Source organism: Mchenga conophoros, linkage group LG19 (genome assembly GCF_057382185.1).
Source record: "Mchenga conophoros isolate Kocher_MC1m ecotype Shallow Benthic linkage group LG19, M_conophoros_male_GT1.1, whole genome shotgun sequence".
NCBI classification, from domain to species: domain Eukaryota; kingdom Metazoa; phylum Chordata; class Actinopteri; order Cichliformes; family Cichlidae; genus Mchenga; species Mchenga conophoros.
The window spans coordinates 8,988,286-9,009,569 of record NC_140544.1 but is presented as its reverse complement, the minus strand read 5'-3'; the positions used below and the strand labels follow the sequence as shown (position 1 = coordinate 9,009,569).

Here is a 21,284-nt window from a genome sequence, read left to right as displayed (position 1 = left end):
CCCAACCAGGGTGACATCATCATAATAATCATGATAATAATAAATTAGAGAAATACAACTGGGAACTATTACTTACATCTTACTACAGTTTTGAGAAATTGAAATTCTGTTGGCTATTTGCATGTTGTAAAGTTCCTTCTGTAAATTCTTTGTACAAGATCGCCAATGAAAACTACAAATATATAAAAAAACAACAACTCTCTCTCACGAGGACTGACTCGCTAGAGCGCCCCCTTCAGGTAAAAACCATTTAATGAGCTGCTTCATCCCAACAACGAAACAGAATGAAATAATCAGTTAAAGGTCAAAGGTCACATGCACCAACCTTCCTGCTGCTGTACACCTCATCAGACGCCTCTGAGGGGAAGAAACAAGAAACGTTGTCAGTGCAGGTTAAAGGTCACCTGACCTCTGACAAATCCATCGAGTCATTCAGTTTCTAACACACCTGTTTCCTGTTGCACATTTCCTGCTGTGTCCGAGTACGGACAGCCAAGCTCCTCCCCCTCCTCCTCCTCCTTGTCACTGTCAGACAACATGGTGACCACAGGAGTCGTTGACGCCTCCCTGCCGCACAAACACTTAAGTTCAAGTCAGCACGCAGAGCCGCGACCATGTGACCTCACACCAGGATTCAGGACAGAGGTCACAGAGGTCAAGCTCACTGCAGGTTATTTTATTTTAAATCAGGCTGACTGTGGGTCAGGTTTTTTGTTTTCATGGATGCGTTTGATCGCAGAGTTTGGTTTGTTTTCTTCAGGTGAGTCTGAACATCATCATCACGTTTACCTGAGCTTCACGGCTCGCTGCTGAGGTGCACTCTGGGAACTGGGATTGCTGCAGGGGGGTCTAAGGTCAGCGAGACGCTGCCTCATCCTGATGGTGAGCTCTGGACTCAGACGCCACACGAAGATACAGCTACACACACGCACACACACAGACATACACGTGTGTATTTATATCCTTGTGGGGACACCTCATTGACATAATGTTTTCCCTAGCCGCTTACCCTGACCCTGACCCTAAACATAACCATAACCATAACCTAATTGTGACCTTTTTTCAACCATCTTTGTTCTGTTAATGGAATGAAACTTCCCACAGGTGTGTATTTTTCTCAGATTTTTTAATTTTCAACATCAGCTCCTTAATAATGTCAATAATATTCACTGTACACCAAATTGTTCCTCTTGACTCTATCGTGGCCATTTTTGGCCAATTGAAACCCATTATAACCACCTTTATTGAGTCCTTGTTATTGACAGTACTATATCATGTGATTTAGGTCAAATTGCTTTCATTCTGAACTCAACACAAAAAAAATTGTAGTTTTTAATGTTTTTTACCAAATTACATCATTTACCCATTTTTGGCCAATCAAGCGATTTCATGTAATATTCTGAGTTTCTAGTAGCGGCCTTTGATGGCCTACCACACTCCAATGGACCAGAATAATGAAACAATTTTGACATAGGTTTGGTCTTAAGGATCTAATAGTTTGTGTTTGTGCATGACATTGCAGCACAAACATGTATTTGCAAGATAGACTGGAATAAATAATGATGCATCAAACATTACATAGCTTTACATTACAATGAGCTTTGAGGTTCCCAGTCAAACTTAGCTTTGAAGCGCATGTTAAAAGCACTTTTACTCTTGTATTTTTCATAAAAGATACCATACCCAAAATATTAACTCTAGAAATCATTTATTCTGGCTATATGGCAAGAAAGTCATCACTGCTTCAAGCACTGTCTGTATGATGGTCAGAGAGCAAGGACAGCAAGCAGTCCTCTGTCCTTGAAGAAAAGACATCTGCCCAAGATGAAGAAACTTCCTCTCCAGAAAATGAGGGGACAATCTCCAAAGAGGCTGACTGCATCACCACTGATGTTGAGTACTAGCTATTGCCTGAATCCTCTTCTTTGGGGGAGGATTGGGGTCAAGGGGCATGGAGGTGGAGGCCAAGCAGCTGATGGAAAAGAACATAGGAGCATTTTCTGAGACCGAGGAGCCGGTGACTGAGTGGATCCCTCGTGAAAGGAAAACCATGTGGGTCCCACAACTGAAGAGAGACTGCTCTACAATCCAGTACCCACTGGTATCAAACCAGGAGTCACCCTGTATGCCGTTTCCTGCATTAGCAGCCTGAGATCTACTTTTGACTTTTTTTATAACAAAGGAGATCTTTTGGCTGCTGTGCACCCTTACACGGGAGGTGAAGGTGTGAGGATTGGAGGATTATAGATGAAGTGGAGATGTGAGCCTACACCAGAATAAAGCAATACATAGCATGTTGGATGACAACACTGGAAGTTCTCAAGAAGTAAAAAAAGGCATGGGGTTCAGACTCCAACTGACGGAGGAGCTCCGAGGACAACGTCTTTCCTTCGGGCACCTTGGCAGAGGAACTCCTCAGATGAAAACTGGCCCAGAGCTTCCTCCCCAGCTCCTCCAGTTGCAACAGAGGAAGATTTTGTTGTCTGTCTTTGGCTTCACCAAAACTACCACAGCAATATCCCACATGCCAAAGCAACGGAGGAATGTGCTTCATTTGACAGCAACACACAAGGAACCAGCAGTCAGTGATGGGGAATAAAGGATGCGTGAAAGCAAGAGGCAATCCTGGACTACAATAGGCACAAATATTGCTTGGATAACTTAGAGGGTGTTGGCACCTCGAGTTGTAGCAGGAAAACTAACTGATGGCTGATGGCTCTTCTCTCCAATCTCCTGGATGTCTCGGGATACGATGCCTTTGTCCCACCGGAAACAAGTTCACTGAAGTGGGGGAGTCCTCTACAACCTACAGATGAAGAGTGATCCTGGGAGAGCTGGGACACATGCTGGTGACCTCAACAACTGCAAGACACCCTTGTCCCTGATTCTCAGCCACTTCTGCCATTGATCTCAAGATACAGTAGTCTGAACCAGAGTGTGACCCAGAGTGTGACCCACACCCCACCAACGAAATGAGAAGAAGGTGCAAAAGGTGCACCTCCAGGATTGGAACAGCAGCCCCTTGCACCAGGTGCAGAAAGTGTGCCTACAAAAACCACTCTACTGTGGCTAGTACATCCTGCTGCTAATGAAGATGCACACAGAAGCACACTGGAATATAAAGTTCAATCATTTTATTGGTCATTTCAGTGGTTATTTGGTCATTAAACTGCCTTTCTGGCCACTAACACACCATGTGTGATTTTCTTTTTGGCCATTCAACCCCCCCCCTCCAAAAAGAAAAAAAGTAAAAATAAATCACTGTTACTGACCTGCAATGATGATAAAAAAAAAATTAGGTTTCATCATTCATATGCTAAAAATGTGAACTTTATTACTATTTTTTAGAGATGGCACGATACCACTTTTTTATGTCCGATACCGATACCGATATCATAAATTTGGATATCTGCCGATACCGATATGAATCCGATATAGTGTTTTTTAATCAACAAAACTGTTTTTTAAAATATCTTGCTGCATTTTGCAAGTCTGCAAGTTCATACTCAAGTTTAAAACAACAACTACACTAAAGCTATTCTGTTATACCTGTATACAAAAAAAATATTTCATAGTTCAGCAATACTGATCAATCTAATAAACTTAAACCTACACCATCCTCCCTATTCTGGTATTTTAAAGAGTACTTAGCGTAAATATTAAGCAACCTAACTAATAGGGTTCCAACTCCCAGCAACAACAAAAAGAAATAAATAAAAAATAAGGAACCACCCCTCACGCGCCACCTCATGATGCTTAATCGACGTAATCAACCTTAATTTGATGCAGTGTGAAAAAAAATGCACAGAAATCAATTATTTTTCAAGAAATATTAAATAGATTCAACATCTTTCTTCAACAAAATTGCAGACTGCACAGATGGTACCTTCCCAAAGTAAAAAGTACTATAGCTTACTAGGGTATATATATTAGACTTAATAGTCACTATATACAGTAATTGACTTCTATTCATTTTACATCAAATTAAAACTTTGGGTGTCAGATAATTATTTATTAAAAGCTCGACATTTTAAATGAGAATAAGAAAGAAAAGTATGTCTTTGTGCCCCCTTTTCCCTGTTCATGCCCTATCGGCCCCCCTGGCTAAACTTTGCTAGATCCGCCCCTGCACAGTTACCAGCGTCAGCTACGTAGAAAACGATCCTGGTGTAGAAAGTAATATTAAATACATTCTAACAACAGCTTATCAAGCTTAAACGTGCTGCTGTTGTTCAGCCGCTGGTTTCCTCTTTCTGGTGCAAAGTGGGCCAAAAACAAACAAGAGACACGGACTCGCGACAGAAAAGCCGATCAGCTGATCATTTAAGCAGTTTCACGATTGAAGTAGCAGCAAGAAGAGGCAGTCGCTTGTTAAGCTTAACGTGGGAATGCTTTACAAACATTCAGAGATGGACTTACACACTTGCTGTACTTCTCTCGGGATAACTTTGTCAGAGATGAAATGCCGGGTTGCTAGCGAAGCTCCAAATGCTATCCAGACCACCGACAGGTCCGGCATGCCACAGCTGCTCTATCACGTGATGCATACTGCTCCGACTGCTAACTTCTGAGGTGAGTTACGGCGTGTTGCAAGTTTTGTGAGGTGCTTTCGTGATATTTAATGGATCGGATTACATTTTTTATTTTTCTCCGATATCCGATCCAGTAATTTAGGTCAGTATCGGACCGATACCGATACGTAATATCGGATCGGTCCATCTCTACTATTTTTACTATAATAATACATAATCTGACTGGTATTCAAAGGGTATAATATCTGAATTTGAATTATATTTTGGTTTTAAAAAATCAAGTCAATGAAAGTAGAAAAATGTTTTAATATATATGAATTTTATAGCATTTTGTAAACATAAACAGGGGGTGGACATTTTTGGCCACGAACAAGCTGAGAGGGAGTTTTTTTGTTTTTCTGTCACTGCACAAAAAAACAAAGATGCATAAAACTCATTGATACTTTTAATTATTGCTACGCATCTAACCTCCACCATGGTTAGAAAATAAATCAGTTTGCATGTATTATTTAGAAAAAAATGGGGATTTTATGCTTTTATTCCTATTTAATTCATTACAATTATGTGATCTAACTGGTATTTAAAGGGTTAAAATTCCGGATTTGAATAAAATTTAGATTATCATGAACAGCACTGATGCTAATCTAAAAATTCAAGTAAAAAAAAGTGGAATTTTTTCTTAATATATATGAATTTTATAGCATTTTGTAAATGTAAACAAGGGGTGGCCATTTTTGGCCACGAACAAGCTGAGAGGGAGTTTTTATGCACAAAAATAACAATGCATTATAATCAGTGTTGATGTGAATCAATTACATGCCCCAGACTCTACTATTAATAATACAAGAAATTTCAGTAGCAATGCAATTATATAAAATTGCGAGATTTGAGGTTGTCTTCCAGCTAGTGCAGTGGGCAAACAAACTGGTGTTTAAAGGGTTAAAAAGTAATAATTATTTTATATTTATGACAAGAACTGAAGTTAGTTAAAAGCTTTATGCAGAAAAAATGGCAAAAAAACATAAAAATAATAAAAATTACAGACCTAATCTGTTGGTGGCCACTTTTGGCCACGAACAAGCTGAAAGGGTCGTGATTTTGAACAAACCCAGAGGGTTAATAAAGGTGTGGAGGGCTGTGGGTGGGTGCGGGGGGTTCAGGTGAGGCGTACCTGTCTCCTGACACGGTGATCAGGTGTCTGCAGTCATTGCTGAACTTTAACCCCGTTATGATCTCTGGAACAGGAAGAAAAAGGGCCAGATTTGAAATAACTTTACTGGAATCACAGCCGTGTGTAAAAGCTCTGGTTTTAAATAAAGCTTTGAAAGAACTGGCTCTGCTGTCAGCGGTCATTAATCGTGTCTGTAACTGACGGCGACTGACCCGAGTGTCCGAACATGGTGGCCACGCACTCTCCTGAGTACAGGTCGAAGATGCCAATGTTCTTGTCTGAGCAGGAGGTGGCAATGAAGAGCCCCGACGGGTCTATCTGCACCTGAGGACGCAAGAGGAGTCGGTTATTGTATGTCCCTGTTCCCATGGAAACATCATCATGGTACCCACACCTTTCTGACCTTAATGAGCGTCCCATCTTCGCCCTGAGAGCCTTTGTAGAGCTTCTTCTGTTTCCCGTTACTGATGTTAAAGATCCTGCAGGGTGAGACACAGCACTCCACCATCATCGTGATTATCATCATCATCGGCAGCAGTATTTACAAACTAAAAACATGATCCACAGACAGGAAGTGAGGGGATGAAGCGACCGGAGACCAGCTGCCACAGACCTCACCAGAAAAATAAAACTACTTCCTGGATGTAATGACACTTACAGCCATAAGGTGGCAGCAACGCACCTTAAAGCAGGAAGGAAGCTGCCGGAAGTTTGCATGGCAGTGAATGGGAGCGCCAGTAAAGGTTTAAATCCAAACAAACATGTGATACACCCGTGTGTATTTGTACACATTCATGTGTTTACATCCACAACGCGCAGGTATGTTCAGAAAACCAGCTCGAAGCTGAGAAACGCTTCCGTTTGGAGCTGCAGAAGGTTGAACAAGTCAACTCTGAACTAATCCCATCAAAACCATTCACAGGAACAGGAAACACCAGTGCAGGGGGCAGCATGACTGGTCGGATCGTCCCCACTGATAGATAATCAATACATGAAGCCTTTCCCCTAAAAGTGGGGCTTTTAATGTGAAAGTCATTTGGTTTCTGCTTCTCTGGGTTTGCTGCTTTTAATGTGAAATACTTTGGAAGGTGCTGTAAACATACAGAAGGAAGAAAGAACCCAGAGAGAAGGAGGAGGTGGTTAATCCTGCTACTCCCACTGGCTGCTGGGTAATCTGACTGATCTGAGCTAAAGGTGGATTAAAGTCCAGGCTCATCCAGCGTCTGATTGGCTGATTGCTAGTCACTTTTCAGTTCCAGCTTTGAAACGGCTTCTGCTGATCACTGACTAGACGCCTGCAGGCAGACTGCATCATGGGAGTTGTAGTTGGTCACAACCTTTCATCGGTCGGCCGTTACCTGATGCTGCGGTCCTGACAGCCCACCGCTGCGTACGTCCCGGTCGGCTCGACGTCCATGTCGTACAGCGTCGTCTTCCTGACGGCGTGATGCGTCCGCGTGAACTCCAATCCCTCCCCTGTCTGAGGAGGAGCAGAGAGAAGAGGAAGCACCACATGACCATGAAGTACCAGAAGGAGTTTATTTTACATCATTTCACCTGGAAACACGTGAACGAAAACTGCATTCAACTGACCTCGGATCAGTGACGGAGCCACGAGCGCGACACTCAGCAGTACTATTACTCCGCTACAGGTACTATTAATATGTTCAGAAGTACTAATGTGTACTCACACGGGCCTCTGTCTCACCTGCTGAGCCGTGCGAAAGTAGACACTCTTATCGGCGCCGCAGCTGATCATCCTCACCTTCCCCTCATTGGCTGACAGACAGGAAGAAGAACATCACAGGTTAGACGCTAGCAGCAAACTTACAGCAGCAAGGGGTAGAGGGTAAAAGAGGTCAAAGGTCAGACAGTACCAGCAAATCTGACGGCAGTGATGGAGGACGAGTGCTCATCCAGAGTCTGAACCAGGCTGTAATCTCTGCCCACATCCAGGACGTGGATCAGACGGTCCCGGCCGGCCGTGGCCAATAACTGGAGACCTGAGAGAGACGCGTAAATGTGGTTGGACCAACGTTCTCTTTAAACGCCCTTAAGTGTCACAACGGTGAACGGTCTGATCGCCGTAACGCCTACAAGACAAAGCTGAGGGAAACGTTAGCCCTTTATCGCTAACCTGCGTTTCTCCTTGTCTGACATCACATCACACAAGCCAATAGGAAGTCTGAGTGAACATTTTCACGCTGATATTTATCTCGGTGTTAAAAGGACCTGCTGTAATCAGCTGACTCAAAGCACAAAAGAGCCCCGCCCCCTCCCCCAATGCCTCGCTGCAGTCAAAAATAGAGTCCCCACAAACCGCCAAGGCGGGTGCACGCACACACACACACACACACACAGCTGTGGCTTCATCTGTGTGACTCCAATAATCTAATGAACCTCTGGAGGAGGATGAAGACATGTCTGAAGGCCAGCATGGCGCTGCTATGGCGTTATTTTTGTGCCACTATTCTGAGTGCACGTAAAAAAAAGTTTGCAGGTGCAAGTGTTGCATTTTGAGGAGAAATTTATTTTCAGCAAAGAAAAGAATTTGAGTGAATAAAATTCATTGCTGCGTGCAAAAACTGTATTTCAGTGTTTGCTATTATACACACACACACACACACACACACACACACACACACACACACACACACACACACACACACACACACACACACACACACAACAGCAGCCCCTCTCGCTCAGTTTTTGCATTTGCGCCTGCTCGCAATGTGTTGCTCGCGCTCTCAACATTTCTGCCTGTGCGTGCTCAACCCTTTTGTTTTGATTTTCTCAGATTTTTTTGCATCCAAGTCTGTGATTGGCTGGTTTTGTGGCACAAATATAACGGTGTAGAGAAAGAGTTGAGCGCACACGGGCAGAAATGTTGAGAGCGCGAGCAACACATTGTGTGTGTACGTGTGTGCACCTGCAAATTTTTTTTTTTACATGCGCTCAGAATAGTGGCACAAAAATAACGCATACGCTGCGGCCCAGCCACCACTGCACCACGTTAGCGTCTGCTTTTAGCCGTTCGCGATGGTAAAGTCAGTTATAACGAGCACCGTGTGGGTGTAAATCATGGAAGCACACGGCTGACTTTAACTACATTAGCTTATGTCAGCAGCTCTTCTCACAGATAAAACTCTCCCACTCTCTTTATAACTTTAGAGCGTCCTTTCACACAAAACAGAAAATGGTGTAAAACCAAACACACAGCAAAATGACCTCACTTTTACGCGTCCTGAAAATAAGGGCCAATTTACAGAAACACAAGTACTTTTATTTTGAAAATCTGAGGTCAGTCTTGCTAGTTGGATGTTGCAGGTTTATGTGGTGGAACACAGGAAATTCTCTCTGCAGGGACACCAACGGTCCAAAATGACTGAAAACCACAGACGGAGCCGGCTGTAAGTCAGAAAGGAACACTCACAACCACAGAAACACATAATTACACACATACCAATTTAACAAGCTCCAGTGGCATCACTTCCTGTAAAGAGATGTCGACTCAGCAAAAAGGACGAGCTTTTTGTTTTCCAAGAGGAAGAGAAACAAAGGACCTCGAGTCAGAGGACAACTAATCTGTAAGACTGAGCTCTGACCTTCAAAATCAAGTCAAACCAGCAGGGGGAGGGGCGGGGATAATGTCAGGTATCGTAAGCGTCTACGTTTCCTCCCTTTATGGCAGGGGTGTCCATCTCCATCTCCAGGCCTCGAGTGCCGGTGTCCTGCAGACGCGTCCCTGATTCAGCACAGCTGATTTAAATGGCTGAATGACCTCGTGTCCAGAGGCTGGACTCAGGTGTGTTGACCCAGGGTGAGATCTAAAACCTGCAGGACACCGGCCCTCGAGGCCTGGAGTTGGAACCCCTTCTTTAAGGGGTCCTTTCAGTAATCGTTGGCTGTACATTCAAGGCTTCATTAGCATGAGGAGAACATTTTTTACAATAAAGCTATGAATAAAACCCATTTCAAAATAAGAGCGGTGATGGAATATTTTAGTTTTCCATCAGGGAATAAAAACGGATGTTGGGTTTATAGCACAGCGTTAGTTTCACAGAGTGAAAATATCTTTAAAGTATTTATATCTTTTCTTTAGGATATATTTAAACTGTCTTCAAAAACTGAACTGTTTCCAGCGCTGCGTTGTGTTCCCGCACTGGTCTGGGATGGTTTCTCACCTGTGTCCGGTTTGGAGAACTCGAGGCAGAGGATGTCGGAGTCGTGAGCCTGAACGTTCAGAATTTCCGCCATGCCGTCTAGGTCGTGGATCCTAAAACACATCGACGTCACACCAACGTCACACCAACGCACACGCACCTTTTCCGTGGCGACCTGCCCACCTCCACTCACCTGAGGATCCCTGTGCGATCTCCAGAGGCCAGGTGATGTCCATCGGGGCTGACTCTCAGGGTCCTAATGCCCGCTCTGCTCTGGTCCACCTGCTGCCCCTCTGTCACCGATGACCCCGCCTTCTCCGTACCCGCAGCAATGCTGACGCTCTCCGTGTCCAGGAGGCCAGTTACGTTGTCGTCCACGTACACGACCTTCTGCAGGTCCTGCGGGGACAGAGGCCATAGGTCAGTGTAGCACAGGTGTAGGTGTACGATGTGCAGGTGCGTGCTGTCCTACGTTGCTCAGGATGTTCCTGTGGAGGGCGCTGTGCCCGTCAATGCTCCACAGTCGGATGGTGTTATCTGAGGAGCAGGACAGGAAGGAGCCGCGGGGAAGGCACGTTTTACCACCTCCTCCTTTTTCTCCTCCACCCTCGGGGTACATCTGCACAACAGTTACAGGTGAGACACAGGTTAGCAGACTTTGTACGCACAGTAATCCAGAGTTTGGATTACTGTCCAAACTCTGGGTCCTGCTGTTGGGTGGAGGCGGCACAGCTGGAGGCAGAGTAATCCCCGCCTGGTGGATGATTTACTCACAGAGCTCAGAGTGTGGTTGGAGAGTAAAATTTTACCGAGGTTAGAGCTCACACCTGTGCACCACACCTGTACCCGTTTCCCCTCAGACGCTGAGCTTCACGACACACGTCTATAAACTTTAACCTGTCGGGAGGGCGTGACCGAGGCCAGGCTGTGCTCTGTTTGTGAGGTAGCACACTCGTTAGCTTTGTTTGGCAGTATGAACACGTCCGACACAAAACTACACAACGAGTAGCCGAGTCTGAGCTGCTGACGGTCTGAGAACCATCATCATCATCAACTTTATTTATAAAGCACTTTAAAACAACCACAGCTGACACAAAGTGCTGTACATTGGAACTGTAAAATAAAATTACATGAGATATAAGTAAAAACCAAATAAAAGAAGAGTGAAATCATTAATTAAATAACTACTTCAATTAAAAGAGAAACTAAGTCTCACTGAGGTTAAAAGCCAAGGAATAAAAGTGGGTTTTAAGACGTGATTTAAAAGTGGACAGTGAAGGGGCCTCTCTAACGTGCAAGGGCAAATTATTCCATAATTTTGGAGCCACAATAGAGAAGGCCCCGCCCCCTCTGAGCTTCCTCCTGGATCTCGGTACCTCCAGGAGCAGCTGGTCAGCTGACCTGAGAGACCGACAGGGTGTGTGGGGATGAAGAAGCTCAAATAGGTAGGGCGGGGCAAGACTGCGAAGGCATTTAAAAACAAACATAAGAATTTTAAAATGAACTCTAAAAGACACAGGCAGCCAGTGCAGAGAGGCTAGCACGGGGGTTATATGCTCTCTTTTTCGAGTTCCTGTTAGGATTCGTGCAGCCGCATTTTGAACCAGCTGCAGACGTGAGAGCAACAACTGACTGACCCCCACATAAAGTGAGTTACAGTCGTCCAGGCGAGAAGAAATAAAAGCATGGATCACTGTTTCAAGGTGCTGCCTCGAAAGAAAAGATTTTACTCTTGCCAGTCGCCTTAAATGATAAAAACTGGACTTCACCACTGCTCTGATTTGGTTGTCCAATTTAAAATCACTGTCCAACTTAAAACCAAGGTCAGTAACAACAGGTTTAACCACACAAAATATCCTCACAAACACAGACATCGATGACACACTGTTACGCCCCCACGGTTTCAATGTATGAGCAAGGCCCCATTACATCAGTAAAACCAGCACACTGACCTCCAGGCTCCACACACAGGATGAGTGATAGAGGGCGGAGTAAAGTTTTCCCGCCTTGCGGGGGTCACGGAGATCGCGGATATCCCAAACATAAACGCTGTGGTCGTTGTAGACACATGACAGCCAGCGATTGGCGGGGTCGTAGGTCACTGCCACGGTGTCTGGGTAACGAGACTCCGGCCTGCAGGAGAACAGCTGACTGACGAAGACAAAGAGGAAGAACAATGAGAGCTGCGGTTTCCATGGAAACTGTTTCCACGATCAGCTGAGCTCTAAGTAAAAACCAGGTTTCCTGTTCTGTGTTTAAACAAAGATGTGCAGACTGGCGCCATGTGACCTCTGACACGTGTTTGTCAGCTAAACATGGCGACGGCATTCTCAGTGACGACTACTACGGGCTAACGTGCACTATAGTGGGGCTACATACCGACTACAGTAAGCTGTAGTAAAATAAGGTACAGGTGTGTGTTACCTGGCTTCCACCATACTGGCGACATCAACGCCAAGGCAGTGTGGCCGGGGCAGGGTGCACAGGAAGTGCAGGTTGGCGGGGCTGAAGGCTCGAACCGTCCCATCGGAGCAGCCACAGAAGATGAAGTCATCAGTGACACACAGACAGGTGGCCTGAGACGTCTGAGGACACACGGACAGGTAAGTACACGCACCTCCACCTGAGCTGTGACAGAATGCAGTAATACTGCAGTACTAACGCTAAAGTGCTGATACTACTGCAGTGCAGGACGGTGCTGCGATGGAGAGGGTAACGTGCCAGAGTGGGTGTGGTGATGTTACAGCCATGAGGTAGTTAAACGTGGACCTCGTTTGAAATTGACCAATGAGGGTGAGATGAAGGGAGTGGGTGTGTCTGATCTTTGTCACCAGAAACGTTTTACTGCTGTAAAAATCGCTCCTCGCCATTCAGCCGCCACGGCGCCGTGTCAGAGAGGATCGATAGCAAATGAACATTGTGATTAATAATGATGTCACACAGTCAGCTGCTGTGGTGGGAGGAGCTGTGGTGAAGGGCAGAGTTTGAAATGAAACAACGTAAACACGTTTGGTGGCGGCGTGTGTGTGTGGGATGTATTCGCGGCGGGCTGAGGTGGGACGAGGACTTACGGCGACAGAGTCGACCCTCTGCGCAGGAAGCAGAGGAGGAAGCAGAGCATTAGAGCAGAAACAGTGACATCACGCGACCACTGTGTAGACGCCTGCTATCAGGCCGCACGCACTCACCCTTAACTCCACCCACTTGTCGAGGAGCCGCCGGTCGTTGAACTCGCACAGCAGGCCGGAGGAGGTGATGCAGAAGGTGGAGGCGGCTTGTCTGCCCCGCCCACACGCCACATCACTGAAGAAGTTATTCCTCAGCTCGCCGAGCAGTCCCGAGCGCCCGAGCAAGGGCACGGTGGCGTTCACCTGCAGACACAGAAACCATCAGTAACCGCACAGGAAGTCCCAGCCAATCAATCTTTAGGTGGGCGGTCACGCGGGAACCTTGCAGGTCTTGGCGTGGTCCAGGTACCAGAACTTGACGTGTCGGTTTCCAGCGGTAACGAAGTAGGAGCTGTCATCCGAGAAGGAGACGGCGGTCACTTTGCTGGACACCTTATTGGACGCCACGACTACGTTTTTCTGAAACGGACAGACAGCAGCAGGTGAGCACGAAGACCTTTTCTCAGGTGGCATCTCTCAGGTGCACTCGGCCACGCCTCCGTCACCTTCCAGTTCCATACGTTGACCACCATGTCGTGCTGGTAGCCCACGCTGACAATGTACTTCCCATTTGGAGAGAACGCCACGCACGCAATGCCATATTTATGTTCCTGCAGCTCGCACACCTGAATGCACTCTGATACCTCCCAGACCCGGACCGCCGGCATGTGACCACTCTGTGGAAGACAAGAAGGAAAAAAATAAGCATCATCTCTCACCTGAGGCACCAGGTGAACACCTGAGCGCTGTCGTGGCATGCTTACCTCTCCTGTGACCACATACTTCCCGTCCGGCGAAAATGCCAGCGTCGTGATTGCCTTCCTGTAACAGGAAACGGTCTTTATTCCATGTTTTCCTTACAGAAGCAGACAAGAAGTGTGATCTGATTGGCTGCTGGAGTCTTACCTGGAGCTGTTGAAGATGTGATGCTGTTTGTTCTTCCGTGGATTCAGCAGCACGACCACACACCTGCAATGACACGGCCAGGTAACATGATCAAAACACTCATTCACAGGAAGTAGGGCTGCCACAAACGATTATTTTGATAGTCGACTAGTCACCGATTATTTTTGCGATTAGTCGACTAATCAGATCATCATTCATTGGATGTAAAACGTACAGCTTATTGCACCAGCTCTTATATAACTATTATTAGCTTACAGCTTTAAGTGTTTAAGGTCTGTGCTAACTAAAAATAAAGACAAGATGATAGTTTATTAAATTTTAATGAAATTTGCAGATTGTTTCGGTGAAGTTTAATAAACTCCTTGCTATCTAAAGTATAACAGGACACCGGAGTAAATTCTGGAGCATCTCACACTTCTGATAATCAGCTGTTTATTCAGCTGTGTAAAAACTATAACTTTAATCTCAGCCAAACCGATTTACTCAGGAACAAATAAAATACTAAATAAAGCCAAACAATAACATTTTTAAGTTATCTAAGTGACTTATATATCATGTTTAACCTGAATAGTGAAAGACGGCGGTGGGTTTGAAAACGATTTGCTGGGAGTCCGGTGTTCTCACGGCTCTAGTGAGCCTTGCCCCCGGCTAGCTATCGAGCTAGTGGGTAACAGACGTCTCCGAAAACATCGGAGCGCTTTTGAAAATATGTGGTGTCTTGACAAATTGAGCAGATATTTGAGGTTTACACAGCTACATTCTCGCCTGAAAATATGTTAAACGTTTATTTTGTGACCCAGAAAGAATAATAAGAGTAATATTAAAACTAATTAGCTGCCGCCATTGTTGGAAACTGAGCTGGGCTGCGCTATGAATTCTGGGACACAGCTTCTTCTTCTTCTTCGGGGTTTAACGGCAGCTGGCATCCTTGTACATGCAGTGTTGCCATCTTCTGTTTCAGTCCGTTATTACACTCTTAAATCCTACTACTTATTCCTGCGTCTTTCAGGTTCTTACAAAGCTTCAAACGATGCGTCGACTATTAAATTAGTCGTGACTAGTCGACTAATCGTGGCAGCCCTAACAGGAAGGCAGAGAAAGTTGTCTGGTTTCCAAAATAAAAGACCTGGGACGGTTTTCCTTCAATCCGATTGTTAAGTGATGACGTGACGAATCCTACTTCCGGGCCTAAAGTAGTCTGCGTTTAATATGGCTTTTGTGTTGTTAACATGTTTAATGTTATGTATTTTCTTCTATTTAATCTCAAAAAGCTCCTAAAACAGTCAGTGATCACCGTTGACCTCCCTCGGCTTTTATTACCGCTAATCATTTATTTAAGCTCAGTTTTTAAAACCTTAGGATGTAACTACAGCCCAGCCCATGCAGCAGTATATGAATGACTAACCTCGTATTGTGGATGGATTATCTCAGTTGTTCTCCTGGCTGAAGTTTGGTCCTTTTACAGCATCCTGCCATGCGATTACATTTGTTCCTGACCACCGAGAACACTCACGTTAACTTTTATCGAGTGGAAAAAAAGTTAGCTTGTTTATATTATGCTAACATAGCTGTGTCGCTAGCGGTCACGTAGCACATCATTATATACCAGCTAGCCTAACTTCAGTAACCCTACAAACGTCACTGCTGTTTAGTTTTCTGTCTTCATTTATGTTGGAAGTGATAACAGAGCTGTACGTTTGAATTTGTTTCCAAAACCCCGCAGTCAGGACATGCTATATTGTAGTTAGATAGAAGCTAGTGAGCTAACTTCCTGCTAACTTCTAACTCCGTTAAATGTCATAAATTCCGTTTTCATTGATGCCTGGATGTTAAACTCAATTGTTACACCTGGTAGAGCAGAACGCTGATCATTTTATTAAAGATGAAAGGATTTAGACAGTTTTTCAACTCTCATAATACCATAGTGCAGCAGTCCCCAACCCCCGGGCCTCGGACCGGTACCGGTCTGTGAGTTGTTTGGTACCGGGCTGCGAGAGTTGAGGCTCAGGTGTGAAATGTATAGTTTTCAGGGTTTTTATCGGTTTTCAGCGTTATTTTGTTATCATTTTTATCGTTTACTCGGCTTTCCTTGGTCTTTTCACGTGTGTTATGAATAAATCTTCTTTTTTTCGGTACCGGTACTAGTTTTATTTTGTTGTATTTATCCGCGACACCTTAAAGGCCGGTCCGTGAAAATATTGTCGGGCATAAACCGGTCCGTGGCGCAAAAAAGGTTGGGGACCACTGCCATAGTGATCGTTTGATATATGGACCTGCAGCGGAGTTTAGGCCAAGACACGGCTAGTGACATCAGACTTAATGACCAGATTGCCCGAGGATGGGGCAATAGGATGAACTATTGAAACCAGCCCACTGAAGGAACAATGTCATTATGCAAATGTCCTGTTTATAAGATTGTGGAAACCTGCAGTCAGCTGAGACTGAAGAAGTCACCTGGATGAGTGACGAAACGTTTCTCCCACTGAAAACATCCAGATGAACAGAATCAACTTTTGGAGATGGAGGAAAATCTCACAGTTTCAAAATAAAAGCTTTCAGTTAGCTATTGGCTGTTACCAACATGCCTTAAATATGTGAATTTTGCAAAACAAAAGGTCAGACTTAATTTTATAAAATAAACAGGATGCTCAGCAATGCCAGGTTTTCAAAGTAAAAACCTCCCAAGTTTCCCCACTTCAAGCGTTAGCAGGAAGCTGCAGACGGAGTCAGGCACAAGCAACAATCCCACGTCGATTCTGTTTCTAAAGCAAAATTCACCAAGAAGAAGAAGGAGCAGAGCATTCTGGGAGATTAAAAACCCTGAAACAATAAGCAGTTTATGGCTGCATCCCAATCCAGGGTTTAAGGCACAGTGGCGCGCCGAAAGCTGTCCCAATTCAAAGGCTGCTCGAAATGCGGCCCTCAAATGCGTCCTTCATTTCCCTGAATTTTAAGGATGTGGCGGCGTAGACTTCACGGTCCCATATATCCCACAATTCATAGCGCGGCAGTCGGTGTGGATAATTTTGCCGCAGACGGCAGAAGCGGAGCAGCCGAAGAGTAAACTTTCAAAAGTAAGTAGTGAATATTATGTCACTTATTTATGTGAAAATGTTTAATAATGAGGAACATTAAAACATTACTGTTGGCCACATGTCGGCAAAGTTATTTGCCATTAGTGATGGTTGTACGTTCAGCTTTTACTTGCTTTTAAAGCTATTAAAATATAATAATACAATAGTCGACCTTAATCTTACAGAGAATGTGGATAATTAAAGTCAGTCATATATCCACAAACACAACAAGCTAAAAGTCAGTGATGCTGCTCGGTTTGCAGTCCTGAATATCACGGCACAAGCAGGATTCACTGCACTGTTAATGTTAGCTATGTTATATTGCTGCCTCTGTTCGGTGGTGTCGAGCCAAACGGACTTTAACGTGTGTTTGAACGAGCTGACGGTTCACTCGTTAAGCTGAAAGAAAGATGCTTTAATCACAGCAGTCACACATGTGTCCACTGCACCATCTGGGAACTCTTCTTGTTTAGCACTCATAATGACACAAACACTAAATCCTCCTTCTCTGGTGCTGTTGTGTAGCAGTGTATACACCTGAGACTGTCACCTGTCTGTCTGTCCTGCACTCTCTCTCTATTTCTTTCTCTCTGATTGTGGAATAAAAGTATGAACATGTGTTTATAAGTCACACTTGTGTTTGAATCCTGCAGCTTATCACACATTTGATTTCCATGTGTGACAACTGCAAGTGTCCAGAGTGAGGACAGACTGAGGGACCCACTGCTGCACATCATCTGTGAGGCTTTGCACCCCTATTGATCAACCAGGACAAACTCAGCAGTGTGTGAGGAAGAGGAGGAGGAAGAGCCAGCAGCAGCTGACAGATGGAGAGCATAGACAGACTGTTCCCTGTTTGTGAAGGACTGCTAGGAAAGTTTAGAATAACTAATTGTGTGTCCTGAATCAGTCTTATTAGGTAATGTTCAAATAATTTTATCATTCCAGTGTTTTCAGTGTGGGAGAAAGTACTCAGGGCCTTCAAGTTACACACTATGAAAGGCAGCAACAAGTTTAATGTTCAGAAACCTAAAGTATGTATCAGCAGCAGAATGGAGCTAAAATAAATGTTTGTTTCAGTTCTATGAAGCTTTGAGTATTTTGGATCAGTAGCACTGCTGTGTGTGTTGCATCATATTGCTGTAATTGTTTATATGCTTTATATATTCTGAGCTAAGTTGATCTATAGTGTTACATCATATTCTGTAAGGATGTTATGTGTTTGTAGACTTTCTGCCCAGTTTGACCCATTTAGCAGAAGTCAGCCTGTTTAAGGCTCTGATATCTATTCTGTATGACTTAAAGCAGTTATGACATGGTCTGATTTTCTCACCCAATAAAAGAATATTTCATACATCAGTCTACTCTTCATTCTATCAGACACAGTTATCACAGCTCGTACATTTCCTTTTTACACATGTATGTAAGCATTGAGCCAAATTTAGTAATGCCAGCATACTGAAGGAACGACATTTGTCTCTTATATATATAATACATCTATAGATACACTGTCAAAGATACTTGAGTGTCTTTGAGTGAAGATTTAAGGTGACAGGAAATATAAATAACTGCAACTTAAATCTTTACTGAAGCTCAGTATTTGACACAGAGTTCAAACTCACTGCTGTAATAACTAATAATGATTTAATATAATAACTATAATATTGGCCATCTCATATTTACACTGACTTTAGTCTCATGAACGACATCAGCTAATTGTTATGTACTAGCTCAGGGGTGCCCAATCCCGGTCCTCGAGAGCTACCGTCCTGCAGCTTTTAGATGCATCCTTGTTCCCACACACCTGAATCAAATGAATGGCTTGTTATCAGGCCTTTGCCAAACATGATGGCATGCTGAAGAGATCAAACCATTTGATTCAGCTGTGTTGGAGTAGGGATGCATCTAAAAGCTGCAGGATAGTAGCTCTCGAGGACCGGGATTGGGCACCCCTGTACTAGCTAATCTTAAATGACTGTTCAGTACAGAAATGAAGCCCAACAATCATGATTTACAGTCTTGTGGTCTCAGCCTCAGATACTTATTAAATCACACAAAGCTCACGTAGAAACAAACAAACGAACAAAATGTGTTCTCGTTCATTTCTGTCAACCACACGTTTCCAGCTATCATGGTTGCTAGGCAACCTGGGCAGCGCGACGGAGGCTAGACCGTCCCATTTCACAAGCCTCGCACTTCCGGCCTCAGCGGTCTTTGAGTACGCGGCCCTTGAGGACCGTTGAGGCTGCAGACCCTGAATTGGGATACAGCCAATGATCCTGAGGAGACTACTACAACCTGTGAACAGGTAGCCATGGAAACCACACCTGCTGTAAACAGCTTTGTTTCCTGTCAGCTGATGAACAGAGATGGTCAGCGTGCTGCAGTAAGTGGGCGGTACAAGTCCTGAGACACCTGTGCAGGTGTTTCCTCCCTGTGACTATCTCAGACCATTGTTTATGTCAACCCCCCCGCCGTGGTTCTCTTTATGTTCATGTTAAATAAATGAGACTCAGTGCCCCCCCCTGCACCTGTGGTTACTCAGAAGCATCAATTTTACCGTGCACGGTTACCTGCAACAGCAGGTTTGATTCTCCTCCCCTCACTCACGCCCCCTCTGTCAGCCGTCTGAGCTTCTGTCTGCGTTCACTGAAAACACTTTTGTCTGTGCGGTTTGTGTTCAGGGCACACCTGTGTGAAGAGCTCACATGTGAACAGCTCTTCTTCCGATTGGATGGTACCTGTGTGGGAGCGGTTGCCCACAGCTCACACACAGGACTGTGTCAGCATGGCTTCAGAGAAGGTTTAAAGATGGCGGTCAGACCTGCTGTGCAGACTTGACATCCATAAACACGCCCTCACGCACACACCACCCTTAGCGTTCACACACACACTCTGTAAATGAAACTCATGGATGTGGGTCACACACCTGCAGTCACACTGCAGAGCACTCAATTCTCCCACAGGACACGAAGGCAGTGTGGACCTGCCTGACCTCCCCTGTAAAACAGAGCAGCTCTAATGTGCGTCTGTTTGGTGACTGTGTGCGTCCGAGCTCAGCCTTCATCCAGCAGATCCACAGAGACCCCATCAGGACCTCATGCTTCCAAACACGTCACCCGTGTTTATAAAAAGCTCCATGTTCACCTAAACTTGACCCTGAAGAGGTCACCAGGGTGCAGCGGACGTCAGCGGCAGGTAGAGTCACTGTGGAACCCACAGAGAGCCAATGAGCACGTGCAGACGGCTGCTCTGAAACAGACCTGAGATCAACGAGTGAGCTGTAACACAGAGCCAGGAGAGCTCACACACACACACAGCTAGATGACTCACACACACACAGGGATTATACATGTGTCTGTCTGTGTGTGAGTCTGTGTGTGTGTGAGATCAGCTGTGAAGCCTGCAGCAGATTAAAGGAGCAGCCACGAACAACTACCCGCTGACGCCTTATTGGTCGGATCAGTTCATCAAAGCAAAACAGCTTTGTTGCTGAGGCGGATCCGGACCTGCTAGTGAGAGTGTGTGTGTGTGTGTGTGTGTGTGTGTGTGTGTGTGTGTGTGTGTGTGTGTGTGTGTGCAGATAAACAGTCGTGCTGCTGACTGTTCGTCTGGAAGCCGCTGAATCAGCAGCCAGTTACAGTCTTCCTCTCACACACACACGCACACACACACACACACGCACACACACACACACACGCACACGCACACACACACACACACACACACACAGAGTCGACTGCGCCTCCTTCACAGATAGAGGAGGACATAAAGACAGTTAAACCTCAGTGAAGCTGCTGCAGTTCTCAGTGTGGCCTGATGGTGGCAGCGCTTGATGCGGCAGAGAGCGTTTATTTAGTTTATCGTCATGGAAACATGTAGGAGGTTCACGGGAGATGCTGATGGACATTTTTTAGCCTTCGTGTACTCGTTAGCTGTGTAGCTGTTAGCCGTGGCAGCGTGGCCACGCCCACACACAGCACCAAGCAACTGGGTTTAATCAGTAGACGTATGTGGGCGAGCAGTAACGCAGTACATTCTGCAGTAATGCAGTAATTTCTGCAGTAACACAGTACAAGCTGCAGTAATGCAGTACAAGCTGCAGTAACGCAGTAATTTCTGCAGTAACGCAGTAATTTCTGCAGTAACGCAGTACATTCTGCAGTAACACAGTATATTCTGCAGTAACACAGTACAAGCTGCAGTAACGCAGTATATTCTGCAATAACGCAGTACATTCTGCAGTAAAGCAGTACATTCTGCAGTAA

General features: G+C 45.0%; 2 protein-coding genes across 5 annotated transcripts in view; one reads left to right on the top strand and one right to left on the bottom strand.

Annotated features, from left to right (window-relative positions):
* Positions 1-21,284, bottom strand: part of mapkbp1 (mitogen-activated protein kinase binding protein 1) — a 33,088-nt gene that overhangs the window by 7,114 nt on the left and 4,690 nt on the right. For 3 of the 4 annotated variants that reach the window (XM_085256431.1, XM_085256432.1, XM_085256434.1), the window contains exons 3-22: positions 13,943-14,005; positions 13,801-13,858; positions 13,543-13,713; positions 13,319-13,456; positions 13,058-13,240; positions 12,941-12,958; positions 12,294-12,454; positions 11,822-12,020; positions 10,342-10,488; positions 10,063-10,268; positions 9,891-9,982; positions 7,581-7,706; positions 7,412-7,482; positions 7,062-7,183; positions 6,107-6,182; positions 5,916-6,027; positions 5,704-5,767; positions 790-918; positions 449-567; positions 326-357 (exon numbers count right to left, since the gene is read on the bottom strand). In XM_085256431.1, the coding sequence (XP_085112557.1) occupies positions 326-357; positions 449-567; positions 790-918; positions 5,704-5,767; positions 5,916-6,027; positions 6,107-6,182; positions 7,062-7,183; positions 7,412-7,482; positions 7,581-7,706; positions 9,891-9,982; positions 10,063-10,268; positions 10,342-10,488; positions 11,822-12,020; positions 12,294-12,454; positions 12,941-12,958; positions 13,058-13,240; positions 13,319-13,456; positions 13,543-13,713; positions 13,801-13,858; positions 13,943-14,005 (2,287 nt within the window). The remainder of the gene's footprint in view (positions 1-325; positions 358-448; positions 568-789; positions 919-5,703; positions 5,768-5,915; positions 6,028-6,106; positions 6,183-7,061; positions 7,184-7,411; positions 7,483-7,580; positions 7,707-9,890; positions 9,983-10,062; positions 10,269-10,341; positions 10,489-11,821; positions 12,021-12,293; positions 12,455-12,940; positions 12,959-13,057; positions 13,241-13,318; positions 13,457-13,542; positions 13,714-13,800; positions 13,859-13,942; positions 14,006-21,284) is intronic. The other variant, XM_085256433.1, reaches the window with a different exon arrangement.
* The window catches only part of LOC146551686 (histamine H2 receptor), a 77,462-nt gene continuing 69,500 nt past the window's right edge, over positions 13,323-21,284 (top strand). Inside the window, exon 1 of the mRNA XM_085256450.1 lies at positions 13,323-14,023. The gene's annotated coding sequence lies outside the window, so the exon portion shown is untranslated. The remainder of the gene's footprint in view (positions 14,024-21,284) is intronic.